Source organism: Austrofundulus limnaeus, unplaced genomic scaffold (genome assembly GCF_001266775.1).
Source record: "Austrofundulus limnaeus strain Quisiro unplaced genomic scaffold, Austrofundulus_limnaeus-1.0 Scaffold123, whole genome shotgun sequence".
Lineage (NCBI taxonomy): Eukaryota > Metazoa > Chordata > Actinopteri > Cyprinodontiformes > Rivulidae > Austrofundulus > Austrofundulus limnaeus.
In genome coordinates this window covers 1,099,106-1,114,960 of record NW_013952525.1, presented here as the reverse complement: position 1 = coordinate 1,114,960, position 15,855 = coordinate 1,099,106, and the positions used below count along the sequence as shown (strand labels likewise).

The 15,855-nt window shown below is 38.0% G+C and overlaps 1 protein-coding gene across 3 annotated transcripts in view; it reads left to right on the top strand.

Annotated features, from left to right (window-relative positions):
• Window positions 1-15,855, top strand: part of slc12a2 (solute carrier family 12 member 2) — a 70,954-nt gene that overhangs the window by 41,323 nt on the left and 13,776 nt on the right. For 2 of the 3 annotated variants that reach the window (XM_014015140.1, XM_014015138.1), the window contains exons 18-24: window positions 3,288-3,428; window positions 4,310-4,416; window positions 6,348-6,427; window positions 7,491-7,634; window positions 8,792-8,839; window positions 11,266-11,388; window positions 12,369-12,480. In XM_014015140.1, coding sequence (XP_013870594.1) covers window positions 3,288-3,428; window positions 4,310-4,416; window positions 6,348-6,427; window positions 7,491-7,634; window positions 8,792-8,839; window positions 11,266-11,388; window positions 12,369-12,480 — 755 coding nt within the window. Of the gene's footprint in view, window positions 1-3,287; window positions 3,429-4,309; window positions 4,417-6,347; window positions 6,428-7,490; window positions 7,635-8,791; window positions 8,840-11,263; window positions 11,389-12,368; window positions 12,481-15,855 lie in introns of those variants that run through there. The other variant, XM_014015141.1, reaches the window with a different exon arrangement.

Sequence of the window (15,855 nt, the reverse complement as noted above, 5' to 3'; positions counted from 1 at the left end):
TACATGTGCAGTATCTGCAGAGCAGAACTTGCCTTCCACAGCAATTATTTTTAGTTAGCAAATAGCTAAAATCTAACGCTGGTTATACAACAGCAGCTGCATTCTGACGTGATAAGCTGTATGTTTTACGTATATTCAATTAACGTATGATCCGATTAGTCGACTAATCGAATAAATAATCTGTGATTAATCGATTATTAAAATAATCGTTTGTGGCAGCCCTAATTAGAAGTGCCTCAGAGTAGTTTCACTCACTAAGGCAGCTACTGACTGTCAAAGAAACTGTCTAATCTAAGCACAGTAAGCTTCATGAGTGTGAGACACCTTTATCTACTTCCTGATACTCAGTTCTTAAAATCTACACAGCCAGTTGTTTTCTTGGACCTTTTCGTGAATACTGCTTAGTGCCGTCTACCAGATATGGTGCACAATGGTTTGTGGGATTGTTTGGGGACAACCAACAGTGAAGTCAATGATGGACACGTTCTCAAACTTTGAAGTTTAGACTGTTGTGCAGTTTAAAATGTTTCTTTTGGTTCATGATGCATCAACTTCTAATCAGGAAAAATACAAACTGGTCCAAAACTTTTGCAGTGCTCAAATGTTAGGATTAGTGCTTAAAATAGCAGAAAATGGTTTGAAGACGCAAAATAAAGGTAAAGTTATACTACTGTCCAATAATAATGTAATGACTACTATACAGTATCTCACAATATCAAATATTGGTAGCACTGTGCTACATTGCTAATGCTAGGTCCTAGCCACTTATCCTGTTGTCTCAATCTCCGATGGTGCAAAAAAAGAATTTGCTGGTGCTAGGTCTTAGCTAGGCGGGCCACCAGGACTGTTATACACTGGAAGAAACCCTGCATATAGATGGCACAGCGATGTCCACGACCCGTTTTCACACTCATTCAGGTCTGTATCGGCACCGGAAGCCCCCGAATAGAACCATTATGCTGTCCATTAAGCAAAGTTGGCGGTTACAAAACAGTGTACTCGAAGTTGGAATTATTGAAGCAATTTTCCCAAACTGGACCTTTCATTCACACTACAATCTTAACACTTTTAAATGCACCACTAGCTGATTTTCCATTGACCATGAAAACGCACAAATTAGAATTTCGAAAATAAATTTGCTCAATGGAAACACGTCAATTTTGAAAAAACTTCCTTTGTTCGACATAACGGTTTTGCGTTAGGATGAGGTGGTTTTTCAGTCGTATCAAAATTGGTGTTTTCCGCAAAATTGCAATGGAAACACTTTTTCCGCATCACGGGAGTCACATGATCAACAACCAGCTGTTTCTACTGGTAAAAAAGACGAAGAAGAAGATAACAGGAATTTGAAGTAGTAGTAAAATCACCAAATTAGTAAAAGAAAGTAGTAAACTCACCGACTACAATTTCCCAAAAACGCCGCATAAATAGCTGCTCCCAAGTATAAAAGGCTTGTTGCTGGAAAGCCTCGATAAGACGCCGACGTCTCCTCTGATGGCTGATGATGAGCGCTAGTGTTGTGCTAGCAATATGCTATGTGTTTACATCCATTGCCGCCATGTTTGTAATGACTTATCACGAGAACAAACTTAGTCACGCGTGACTTTAATAGCAGTTCTTACTTAATGGAAACACTGCAATTGCAAAACTGTGTTTTTTCTAACAAAATATCAACAAAGTTTTGGCACATTTGCAATGGAAACACAGCTACTGATCATTTACTAATAGCAAATTTTCCTTGTAGAGTTTTCTCCAGTTTATGAGGTTTTTCTACTCCTGGTTTATTACATTTAGGAATCATGCCGTCATGGGGAAAATGAAATTCCTCCTTCTTTCATTTTCAGCATTTTACACATCAAGAACAATTAAAATTGATTTCATTTTTAACAGATTATAAAACGATTAAAACCCAGCCTCCCAAGTGTACAAAAGCACACAACATATTTCATCATGTCTGAAACCAAAATGGAAAAGCTGTGTAACACTTTATATCTACCTCATGGTTCAACAAGACTGTCTGAACATTAAGTAGAACTAAATTGATGAGACTTTATTAGTCTCTTACAAAGCTCTGGATGAATTTAGTACCATTCAAATCCAACAAGTTGATGAAAACATCTTTAATATTTAATCATTTTTTATCGATACACAATTTTACCCATTTTGTCACATAACTGGCCTATTTTGGGGCCAAAGTGAAACAGGAAGTAACAACAAAAGGGAACTCTACTGGGGAAGTCTCTGATGTTTGTTTATATGAACTCTGACTCTTCGTCTCTCTAATAGTGACTCAAAATAATCTAAAGAAACGTCTGATTCTTTGCTCATGTCTGTGTTTAGAGTCCTCTGTTTGCATGCAAGCATTCCCCTTTGTCATCTTTCACTGTCAGGGCACATGCAAATATCTCAACTGTTCAGCAGCATGAGGATTTTTTCTTTTGCAGGATGTTATCAAAGTTATCTGTCTAATAATGCATTATTTATTACAAACATTTGACATCACAGGTGCTTTAATTAAATAACAGTATTGTAAAAGTATTTTTTTTTTTTTAGTTATAACGAGGTTTAGCTCCTCTTTAATGTCACTGAACGTTAGTGATCCAATCACAAGAAGTTGATGTGCTTGCATGCCCAGCGTAAAAAAAAAGAAGCTTTTTACAAATCCCCTGCTGGGCATAAATGTTTCACAATCGAAAGGCCGTGTTGAGTGAATGAATGAAGGCTTTGTGCAGTCCTCCCTGGCAGCAGCTCTGTGGCTCTGTGGAACATGTTGTTCTCCACAAGTGGCCTCAGATCTGCTCTCCTGCCTGTTGCTGTTGCTTCCATTTGGACTGGAAAGAAGCTTAAACGGTGTAAACATTCCCAGTTAATAACATTAGTTTCCTAACTGAAGGGCAGCATTGTAAGCCTTCTCTTCATTTAAAAGGGCACAAAGTCTTAGATTCAATCATGACTTATTTACTGTGTATGCCCACAATCACATCATTATTTTATTCATATTATATTTCTAATGAGTAATCCTAAAAAGAAAAAGAAAGAGGTTGGGATTGAGGTCAGAACTAGACTCAAAGTGACAGCTGTCTGCACCCAAAATTGGGATCAGAAAGAACACAAAAAAGATCAGAAAGAACAACAACACAGATCAGGTTTGTGTGACCGATCACTCCAGATCAGAGGCTCACAGGTTCAAAGCAAGATATATCTGCAGAAAGTCATTTATCCAACCCTTATAAAAAATAAAAAGTGAGGCTGTGAGTTTTACAGTATATTTCTGTGTGGCTCTGTAGGGTTACAGAAAGCCAAACTTCAAAGACCTCGCCACAGACCAGTCCCGGTACCAGCGCTGGCTGATGAAGAATGAGTCCAAGGCCTTCTACACCCCAGTGTTTGCTGAGGACCTGAGAGAGGGCGCTCAGTTCCTGCTCCAGGTAGGAATCAGCTCAGTGATGCAGGTTTATTTAGGGTTGGGCATAATCGTATCGTGGGCAATTAATCGTCAGAAAAACATTAATCGATTATTTTTTGGCACTTGACGATTAATACGATTAACGCCACCAGGCAGAGTCCACTCGCTGCTCCTCTCTGCTCCAAATATGACAAACATTTTTTTTTTAAAAGTTCAGTAATTTATTTATCTATCAACACAATTTAAAATTTGATGTATAGCCTCAAGTCTGTGATTTTGACTAAATCTGGAACAGATTTTTACAAAGAGGAACTCTTCTAAATTGGTCATGTGACAGGACATGAGGGTGTCCAGGGACTCCAGGGGATTAATCGTCAAATTAATCGTTATCGGCTAAATACCACAATTAATCGTGATCAATTTTTTTGCCAATATTGCCCAACCCTAGGTTTATTTTATTTTATTTTTGCATGCCTGAACACACTTTATTGCTTAAAGTCCAACACTCACAATTATTTATATTGCATATCCAACAAAATGTAATAGAGACATAAACAGATACTTTTTTTGTGGCAAACACAGAAAAATAATTCAAATAATTTTATAAATGTAGTTTGCTGCCTTCCATCATGTCATATTTAGTTCTGCAGAAACTTCCAGCTTCAGATTGAAAGCTTGACATGATGACTTGCAAGTTAATTAGGCAAATCAAGAGGCTGAACTCATTGTTTATGTTGGATTACTTCCTGCTCCAAAATGAGTTATTTCTATGAATTCAGCAAGTGCAAAATTGAAAGCTTACATTGCTTAAGATTTATTTAGTGTATTTAGCAGCTGTTTTCCTTCAAAGTGACTTTCAGGTGTGGGCAATCAGTGAAGATTTGCTTTGTTTTCACTTTTGAGGCTGCTGGTCTGGGTCGCCTCCGGCCTAATACCCTGGTGCTGGGCTTCAAGAACGACTGGAGAGATGGTGACATGATGAACGTGGAGACTTATATTAGTATGATCCAGTAAGTAGTCCCATTTCAAGGAAGAAACATTGTTAACCTCTCATGATCCAAGGCTTAATTTAACAAACACTGGCTGTCAATTAAGACAAATGTTTCAGGAAGTTTTGTTTTTGTGCTTCTGAATAATGTAGGAAGACAAAAACATTGAACAAATTACAGATTTTTCTTTTTTAAAACACAAAAATTTACTTCCACTTTATTATTTTCAGCATTAACAAACCTGAATTGACAGTATGATTTAAACATTATGTTTCAAAGTCTGTCCTGATTTTTTTTAATTTATTTTTTTATTTTTATTGTTTTTGTATTTAGTTTATTTTTTAATATGACATTTATTTGGTTTGTTTGGTTTGTTTATTGCATGAGACTCCATGTCTGGAGTCTCAAAAGTTTCATTATTCCTACTGATCTGCATTTTTGCTTGGTGTAGTTTTTTTATTTGTTCTTTTATGATCTGACTGATTTTGTGGTGAAAGTAGGGGTGCACGATAGTTATCGGTCCGATATCATAACAAACAGAACCGATAATATATGTTCATGTTTGCCAGCACGGCAATGAGAATGCGTGTTTTTTTTGTTTTTTTTTTGACTTTATGGTCAAGCCACTTCCCGCCCCGCGCGACCCGAGCAACGTTCAAGTGGCATTGGAAAAAACAACTTTCTCACTAGAAAAATAATTAGAATACTCAGTGCTGAAAAACAACCAATCATTTTAAGAATTATTGATATTATTTTACCAACTAACCCTGTATGTTACGCACAAACTTTATAATTATAAACATTAGAACAACTACTCCCAATTTGAGAACAGGTAATGTCTGTTACCTCCTGAATGCAGCACAGAGTCCGTCTGCTAAAATGCTAACAACAATAAGATATCACTCAAGAACTGATCGAGACTTAAATCATTGCTGAGGCTTTTGACAAATCCAAATGATGGAAATGATGACAATCAGCTGTTCACCCTCACTAAAAACCGAAGCTTTTATTTCCTTGTTAGCCACGGTTTACCAGCTGAACAGCTACTGCCTCTCTGTGTGTCTTCCTGTAAGTATGATGCAGTCGTAATGCATTCACACTCAGAAGTACTGTTTCAGGTAGAAAAATGTTTTAAAGTCATATATTAATAAAAATAAAAACAAATGTACTTTGAATCTAACTTCTTTTAAGAACCGCTACTGATAACCGATAACTTTCTCCTTTAATGGCCGATAACCGATAATAACCAATAACCGATAACATGGCCTTCATTAGATTAACTGATACCATGCCAGGAGATAAGACTAGTCAAAAATGGGTAAGATCATAACATAAATAAACAACACCAAAACCAAATGACACTGTAAATTATACTATTTGAAATAAACTCTTGGCAAACAAACATTTCTTAAAATATATCAAACAAATCAATTTCTCAAATGGCCATTTTTAAAATAAGGCACAGTAATTATAAAAAGACCTTTGATCTCAGATTTAAACAAAAGAGAAAAAGTCATTCCACAAGTTCAAAACAGATAATGCACAAACACAAGTTATCATGCATCCCTAGGTGAAAGACTAAACTCCCTCTTAGTATGTGTACATTTTAGTTTTGATTAGTCCTCAGAGTAGTACTATTCACATTAGTAGTGGTACTAAACACCCACTCTTCATGTGGTAACCTAGAAAATTGTTTTCTCATTCAGCAGTGTCATGTGAGACCAAAAAGAGTCTGAAAGACTTGAGCTGGAAGTGTTGGGATTATGGCATTAAAGCTGATGGTCAAAAACGGTTCACTCTGATGGAATTACCGTTAATTTGCTCAGTAATGTACTTCATCTGTGTACTAGGAGAAAAAACCCCAATGAACTTCAACCTGTAGTGTTTCTCTTCCAAATGATCAAAATTCTTTGTGATTTGAACATTTTTATTTGTGTGTTTTTCATTCTTAGTGATGCCTTTGACTTCCAGTATGGTGCTGTTGTTCTGCGACTGAAAGAGGGCCTGGATATATCTCATATCCAAGGACAAGGTATCAAACATGAGGCATAAATCATCACACCTGCAGGCCTTGGCTCACTTCACTGATGTTTATCTATTGTATGGCTAGACTATAAGAAGAACTGCAGATACACTCAAAACTACATACAAGATCGTCTACTGTATTTATTCATGTATAATACAAGAAATGTAACCCTAAAAATCATCCATAAAGTAGGGGGTAGTATTATACAAGGAATATTGATGATTATATTTTTTTAGGTTTTTTAAGCTCAAACAATGATGATCGTATTATACATGAATAAATACGGTAATTATTTCTCCTGCGTCTTTTTTTGGGGTAGTTTCTAATGTTTAACTGTTTTTATCCTGAATATTCTATTCAGTAGTTTCACGGTGCGCAGCGCTGCGGCTTCTGAMTAAATGAAAATGATTTAACACAGTTGTTTATACTTTAGGCAGCTCTTTTTATCCCACAGCTGACCTGCTAAAAATGACAGATTTTATTTTCTGGATCTCTGACAGACGGACTTCAATCTCTGAACTCGTAAAGTTCTTTTTAGTTTTCGCTGTCATTTTCATGAATGAATGAACACTTCCTTCTGAGGCAGGAAACATAGCCTTATATGGTGTTTTTGGGGTGGTAATTATGCTAATCTCCTCTCCTCGTGCACGAGCAGCTGGATAGAACAGGTGGAATTTACGCAGCTCATTTACACACTTTTCCTGAAGATAGAAGAGTTTGTTGAATCTGACGTGACATGTTCATACGGAACCCTTTGTACGAACAAAAGTAAGAGAAATTTAGGAGAAGAATACGAACATGTTCTTGCATGAGGCCCATTGTTTTTACATTTTAAGTTATTATTTATTTTAAACACTATTACGGGCCACACTCCACAAACCATTAATGTATACAACTTGAAAACTTGTCAGGGTTTAAGTTTGGCTTGGTTACAACAAACTTGGGTTTTCTGAGGACCAGGGTTGTTTAGATGCTGAAACTAATGTATTCCATGTACCATCAGTTAGCTCTCCAACATTATAGTGTTATTATGTATTTACTTGTTTCTTTTCTCTCTCCATTTGTTCAGATGAGCTGTTATCCTCCCAGGAGAAGTCTTCTGGAACAAAGGACGTGATTGTTTCCATCGACACCAGTAAAGACTCTGATGCTGACTCATCTAAACCGTCTTCCAAGGCCACCAGCCTCCAGAACAGTCCAGCTGTACAGAAAGGTCAGTCAGACCCACATAAAACACCTCAGTTAATTTTATACTCTATCTACAGAGTACAACATCCAGGTTTGATATTCATTTAGCAGAAAGTTTATGTATGATTTTGTAACACAAAATCCATACAGGATCCTTTGCATTGTGTTAGTTGTATTTGTTAGTGTGTCTGTTCAGAGGAAGGCCCGTTTAACTGTCCTTTGAGACAGCCCTGTTTGACCAATCAGTGGTTTCCTTCATTGTGTCCCTGCTTAAGGCTAGCCTCCACCCTGACAGGAACTCACCCAGACCCGTGACTTTAGTTGTCCCAGTGGGCCCAGTTTTAGTCCACAGATGTTTTTGGCCACACTGTTTTTGTTTGAACATGTGTGTTTGTGTGTGGGAAAGAGAGGTCACTAATTGTCATACACACAAACGAAGCAAGCAAACAGCTTTGTGAACCAAACATTTTCAACTACAGGAGAGATCCAAAAGCAACAGCAGGGTTAGAATAGTTTCCTTTCACATGTTACTGAAGCTGTGTGCAGAAAACTGGGTAATCAACATGTTGTTAATGTTCTGGTTCAGTGAAAGTAAAAGAAATGATGTGATTAAGATGAATCTCTCTGTTTGGGTAATCCTCTTAGTGTCCCACCTGAACAATCATCCTGTAGCTCCTCTCCTCTAGGTAGGGTTAACCTAAACCTCAATCACCCTCTTTGCCTTTGTGACATTTTTTGTTTAATCCAAGCACAGTCTCTATGGTTGAGTCTGGAGAGTTAGAAGAGATTCATTATTTAATGCTCTTACACGTCCATGATGGGTGCTTACTGAAGGCCAGCGGAAAGCAGTTTGATTTAACTAGACAGTCCTGGCTCCGAGTCACCGGTTCAGGTTTTATAGTTCTGGTCAGGCATGAGAAATTTTCCAGAAACCAACGAGGAAAAAGTGGAGCTTTGTGGTTTTTTTTTTTTTTTAAGTTATGTGAGCAGAGTTTCCTGTTTACTCCATGACACTGAGTGGCAGCCTATTAGTAGAAGTTATACATCTCTAACTGGTCTCTTTTGGGTTTTTAGTTCGATTCAACCAAAAGTCTTTCTCTCTGATCACAGAAAAACCTCAAAGACGCAACATTTCATATCAAAATGTTTTGTTTTTTCTCCTTTTTACTTGACTTTTCCCAGATGACGACGACGATGGCAAAGCTACAACTCAGCCGTTGTTGAAAAAAGGCAGGAGATCCATTTCATTCCGTTGCCTTACATCTCTTCCTGCTTTTTACTGATTTCTCGCTCTTGGTGTTTTATTACTCTTGCCTTCTGTCACCTCATTTTTCACAGTGTATTTTAAATTCCTCCTGAACTAACATACTGTCCCTGCACCCCGCTGTCTCTGTCTTGTGTCTCTCCGTCTGTTCTGTGTTTCCGGCCTGCTCGCTGCTTGGACTAGGGTAATAACATTTAGTCTTTTCTACTTTCTCCCACTTTCCTCTTAACAGTCACTAGCTTCAAGCTGAAGCTAAGTCTGTCTTTGGTGCCTTTCACTCAGTTTAAGTCTTCATTGTTTGTGAGTGGTGATATTCATTTTTTTTGTTTTTATTCACTGCTTCTTCTCTCTGTAGAGGTGATGATCTTCTGTAGCTTTCTTTTCCAGGATGAAAACTGCTGTCTTGTTTTCATGTTTCAAACACACCTGAGTTTCTCTTTATTTGTGTTTGGGTATTAGCATTGTTTCTTCTATGTGGGTCACATCTTAAAACAAAACTGTGAATTTTAAAGCTTTAAATAATGTAACTAATATGTAAATTAACAAACCACAAACTCACAAATGTACCTTCAGCTAAATAAGCTCAAATGGGTTTTATGGCCTGTTGCTTGTTGTTGCTGTTGACAATATCTTTCTTAGATTTACAGTCCTTACTGTTGGTATTGTGGCATTACAGAAAATCATCTGACATTATGAAAATCACATTAATAACCTTGAATTTTTGATTTCAATTTTACAATGTAGAATTCAAGTTGTTTGGCTGGTTTTTGCTTTCATGGTTCGCATTTGGTCACTATCTGGGATATAGTGGTCTTTACCCAAGTAGGTTTTTAAAATATAATTTATTTATTTAGTTTTATTTTAGAAATGTATTCATTTTAAAAACAGAACAACTATATACAACAAAAACATGCTTTCAAAAATTAAATAAGATGAAAGGCAGCAGAAGAAGAATAAATCTTATAATATCTGCCCCTTTTATCCCCAGAAGATGTCCAAACAAAAGTAATTTAGGTCTTATTCACACCTGACAGTCTGGTAGACTTGGTTCGATTGGGGACAAAAACTGCAAGCTTTTTTTGCTTTTTTGGTGCAAGCTGCACCAACATTTTCTGTTGGTGCAGTTTGAATTCACACTGCACTTTCTCAACCGAACTAAATCCTGTAAACAACCTGTTCCCGTCCTCACCTGTGGTGGCGCTGCACCAAGAACCAGTAAAGGAATCAACATGAAAACCTCAGAAGAAGACATGGAGCGCAACTTCCTTCTTCACAAAGTCTAAACAAACAATAGTAACGTTACATTTTAGTGTTTATAGGGTTTATTTTTTGTTTTTGGCAAATGTGCTAAACAAATAGTCTTCAACAATGAGCTCAGCATGAGAGGAAGATGAGGCGGAACCACGGAGAGTGTTGTTTTGCACAGAAGTCGGCTGAAGAAGCTCCGTGTTAATCGAGTAGGAGCGCATCCAGCTCCACAGTCATGATGTCCACCTTATACAGTTGTCCAGCGAGATATTTACACCATATAAGTAAATTTATTACTGTTATTAATCAGAATGTCAAGCGGTATAGTCTGCTTCCTGCTTTTGGAGTGGTCTCTGGTCCGCTTGGCGTTCACACGTGGAATCGAACCGCACCAGAGTTCGTTTCAATCGAACCAAGACCTAGGTTTTCAGCGGGGCCAGAATTCACTTTTTTGGTCCGAATCAGAGTTCGATTATGCATTCACACCTCCACAAACGAACCGGACTTTCCAGGCAAACGAACTAGAGTTCGATTAAATCGGACTACACAGTGCAGGTGTGAAAATGCCCTAAGACACACACAAAAAAAGAAAAATAAAAAGAGTGGAATTGTTAAAGAGTGGTTCAGGGAGCATGAGACATTATTTTCGCACATGAATTGGCTCCACAGAGTCCATGAGAATCTTTGGGATGTGCTTGAGAAGGTCAGACTCTACAATCATGAATGAAAGATCTTGGTGAATAATTAATGCAGCACTGGATGGAAATAAATCTGGTGACATGCAGAAGATTATCGAAACAACGACAAGTGAATGTGTGCCGTAATCAAAGCTAAAGGTGGTCCAACAAAATATTAGAGGGTGTGACCTTTTTTTGTTTTGTTTTTTCGGTCAGGCAGTGTATTTTCTAAACCACAACATTAGAATCATTATTATTGTTATGACGTAGCTTTGCAGTCAATCCTGAACAGTTTGGGCCACAAAGCTAAAAACCTCCTCTCTTTATTCTTCACTCCAGTCTGTGAGCTTCAACCAAGCCAGCACGTCACAGTTTCACATGTAGCTTCATGATGCCATGAAATGAAATTCCATGTGACGTTTCCATGTGTGTGTTTGTGTTTGTGTGTTTTCTGAACGTATTCCTAGACAAGAAGAGTCCGTCTCTGCCTTTGAATGTGACTGACCAGAGGCTGCTGGAGGCCAGCCAGCAGTTCCAGAAGAAGCAGGGGAAAGGCACTGTGGATGTTTGGTGGCTGTTTGATGACGGAGGTGAGTCTGAGGGGGGAAACGGTCTTGAGTTTACCTGTTCTCTGTGGTGGATGTGTACATGTGTGGCCATTTTTACTCATAGCAGCGATGGCTTCAGTTTTCTTTAGAGGTAACCATTGCTAACACAAGAGGACAGATGTTTTGAACACATCTGCTGCTTTTTGTATCAATCAGTCTATTAAATAGTGATGGAGTCATCAGCTATACTCTTTCACAGCTGCACCTGTTTATATGACCTAACTGGAATGAAATTAGTTATCATTTTGTGCCAGAGTTTACAATAAAATTGGGATTGTTTTCACAACTGTTTAGGCTAATAAAGCTCTGTGCATGATTTAAATATGCATTTGATCACTCTTAACATAATCTGAAGAAAACTGAATTTACACAAAAAAACTGAAGCTGCAGCTCACTAATCCTCATTATTCTTACAAGTGACAGGTTTGTGTACATAATAATAAAGTAATATTTTTAAGCAGAAACAAAGGAAGTTAAAACAATGTTGTTTCTATGGATTAGAGGCATAATGTACTTAATTGTAAACTATCAACATCCATCAGTATTTGTTGTAAACAGTGATGATCATTGGAGTGGACAGATTTGGTATGGGAATCAAAGTCCTGCTTTGAGAACTCTGTCAGTCCAGCTGGGTGTGAAGACATGAACAAGGCCTGAGGCATGTCAGACACTTTAAACTGTGATCAGTGACAATTAAAATCTGGCTCATCATCATCATCATCACCATCATGCCACTGACAGCCAGTGCTGACTCTTCAGTACAATCTAAACTGTATAAACTGCACTTGTTTTTGTTTGCTTAGTTCTAGTTGCTGCCTTTAAATTCACTTTATGGAATAAAGAAATAAATACATTTTCATAAATCAAATGTTTGGATTGTTGCAAAGAATGCTCAAATGCAGTAATAATGTGATGATCTGTCACAGAGGTGGGAGATGAGCAGTTTATCATTTTTCATTCAGGTTTGACCCTGTTGATCCCTTACCTACTGACCAACAAGAAGAGATGGAAGGAGTGCAAGATCCGTGTTTTCATTGGAGGAAAGATCAATAGGATTGATCACGACCGCCGGGCGTAAGGATGATACTTTTATGTTCTTTTGGACTTTTTATTTTACAACATGAGTTACGACTGCAGTTAGTTTGACACAAATAGAGGATTTATTACATTTTCCCAACAGTTTCAGTAGTGTGTGTGTGTACGTATACTAGGGGTGTAACAATACATTGATCTATATTGATATATCAATTTGAATGGTTCATGACTCAGTTATATCGAGGCAAAATGAAAATATCGATCTATATCGTCATCATATGCTCGATGTGAATCGATATCATATGCCAATCTAACAGTCATTGTGTATGATGGGCATATGATATCACATTATATCAATCGCAGACATGTGAATTGAATTGAAATCATATTGTGACAGACTTTGTGATATCTAGAAATATGGAATCATCATCCAAACATATCCATGTTATATCGTATCATGATAAAGCTGGTGATTTACACCATTAGTGTATACACAAGTTTTTACTGTCTAGTGGGGATGATTTTTGACCATTTTCTTGGTACACACAGCCTGGTGAGGACCACATGGACAAACGGGTTAGTCACATGCAAAAGAGAGCCATCGCCTAACAATARGCTTGATTAGCTCTATTGTTCATAGAGGGTCATGTGCCCCATCACCTGACGTATTGGTTTGGATGCTTCGGCTGTGGTTATTTGGTATCGTGTTATGTGTATGTAGTGAATGCAAGCGGGGTTCAACGTCCCCGTTCAAAAGAATGAGCCAGCACAGACGATCTACTTCATCGGGTCAGGACTCTGCAGTTTACACTCATCTACAGGCCAGCGGTCACTCTTTCAAGGATGAAGATGTTCTCATCCTTGATAGAGAGGAACGTTGGTTTCAGAGAGGAGTAAAGGAAGCCATCTTTGAGAAGAAAAAACCGTCCACCATTAAACAGAGGTGGAGGCCTTCGTGTCCAGTTGTCTTCCTCCTACAATGCTGTTATTTCAAGTATGACTCAGCCCCCTGTGAGCAAAAGATGTGAGTCAGGGCCCCAATGATACCAACACAAATAGGGAAAGAGGGACAAAAACAAGGGGACGTTGAGCCCCGCTTGCATTCACTACATATACATAACACAACACGGGTCAGGTGACGGGACACATGACCCTCTATGAACAATAGAGCTAATCAAGCCTATTGTTAGGCGATGGCCCTCTTTTGCATGTGACTAAATGGAGCTAATCAAGCCTATTGTTAGGCGATGGCCCTCTTTTGCATGTGACCAACCTGTTTGTCCATCATGTGGAGGCAGTGCTTATAAGGCTGAGTTCACTTGAAACTCATCAGACTGAAGAAGTCTCTTAGAGGAGAGACGAAACGTTTCACTAAAGAAGACCCCATCCAGAGGACCTACTAATTTTTTCTTTTTGATTTTTTTCTACCTGGACTACTGAGATGCATCAGGATGTAAGACTATGGTTTTAAAACACATTAGAAGAAGTAGAATAGTTAGAAGTAGAAGAAAATCAAAGCTTAGGGGCAATAACAATATTTGTTGAAATATAAACTGACCTTGGTTTTGATATGAAATATGTCAAATTATTCCTTTAGAGATATGAATCTGGAATTTGGAACACAAATAACTTATTGAATATTTCCTATGTTTTCCTCTATCAGCAGTTTTTCATTAATTATGTATTATAATTAATTTCATGACAAATGTCACATCAGCTAGGTTGTTGCTCTTTCCACATTAAAGTCAAATATTAGAGAAAAATCCTAAATTAATTATTTAAGCTTTAATGTTGATCATATAAGAAGTCTGCATTAAGTACATTTAAGTGTTTTTTTAAGTAAAATGAGAAGTGATCAAGGCTTCATCTATCTCAGATGGGCCGATCGGTAATATAAAACATGTTGCACGGCAGATAAGGTTGTCACAAGTACAGTGTCTGTCCTGTAGGCCTTGAATTATTCACGTCTCTGTAAACAGTGAACACGCCCGTAAACACACGTACATGTGTGTTTTCCTGTCTGCAGCAACTTCCTGTGTTCAAACTGACTCCAGCTGCAGACGCTGTAGGCTCACTCTACGCTCTGTTTTTGTCAGCTGCGTTATCTGTATCAGTCATGTCAGCTGGACAAAGTGTCCTTTCATTTCTAATGGGATCTTTTTGCTAAAACATTTCATGTTAAATTAAGCTGGTTTGAGTTTTGAAGCGTTTAGTCATCAGTATACAGCGTTGTGAAAAAGGATTCACCCCTTTTACAGATTTCTTGGTTTTGCATTTTTGTTGCAAAAGAGTTCTGTAATGAAACAGTTTTTCACAGCACAGTATGTCCTGGTTTGTCATTGTTCACTTGCCATTTTGAAACTGTTTGCTTTGACTTATTTAAAAATCCACGAGTCCCTGATCATTTTATAAAAAAAAAAACTAAAGTTTTACTTTTCCAGTTTGTTTGAAATCACAACTGCCAAAAGCTTTTGTTGACAATAGACGTCAGTAATTAGAGTTGTGGTTTGTGTTATTAAGTAAAGGTCAGAAGCTATTAGAGGAGACAGTGTTCTGAAGCACGTCCATCCTGTGAACATCCTGTCTCTGTGGCCGTTTTTACTTCTGGATTACTGCTACATTATTGTCATTAGGGTTTGACCACTAATCCTCATTTCCTGTTATTTTGAGAAGTTTTATTGAATCAAAGACTATTATCATTTTAGAAACATAGTAGACAAACTTCTGTGACTGTCAGTTTGTTGACAGACCTGTGTTACATAATCTACTGTCCTCTGAGAGCAAGGGGACAAACCTTATGTCTCTGTGCCAAGTCTCATCCTTGTGTCTGATGATTTTGGCATGAAGATTAGTGGTAGGGAACAACTGCTGTATCCTGAGCAGTCCTGTCTAAAGTACCTCAAAGTGATACTTAAGTAAAAGCTTAAAGAGTAACTTACCCCAAAATTAACTTTTTTTAGCTGATAAACTGTCTAGAATGTGTCTAAAATGTTATATAGTACTTTTTCTGTGCTAATTTTGATGTTTTTGTGTGTATTTGTTCAAATCTGTAATATTTGGTCTAAAAACGTCTTTTTGCTGCGCATATGGGTGGAGCAGTGGTACTGCAGGCTAATTTGCGTATTGGTTAACGGCTCTCCACTGTGACGTGGTTCTGCACAGTTTCGTCACAGCAGCTGTGTTCTGGTATAAAAGCCTCTCTCTAAGACACGCCCCTGCAGCAGTCAGAGGGTGGAGCTGTTAGCAAACTTAGCATGATCGTCTGTTGACCTTCAGCCTCGGGTGGAGAGAGGTGCTGGCTGCTCTCTCTCTCCCCCTCTGTCTCTGTCTCTACACACACACACACACACACACACACACACACACACACACACACACACACACACACACAGAAAGAGACCAGCCGTCCTGCAC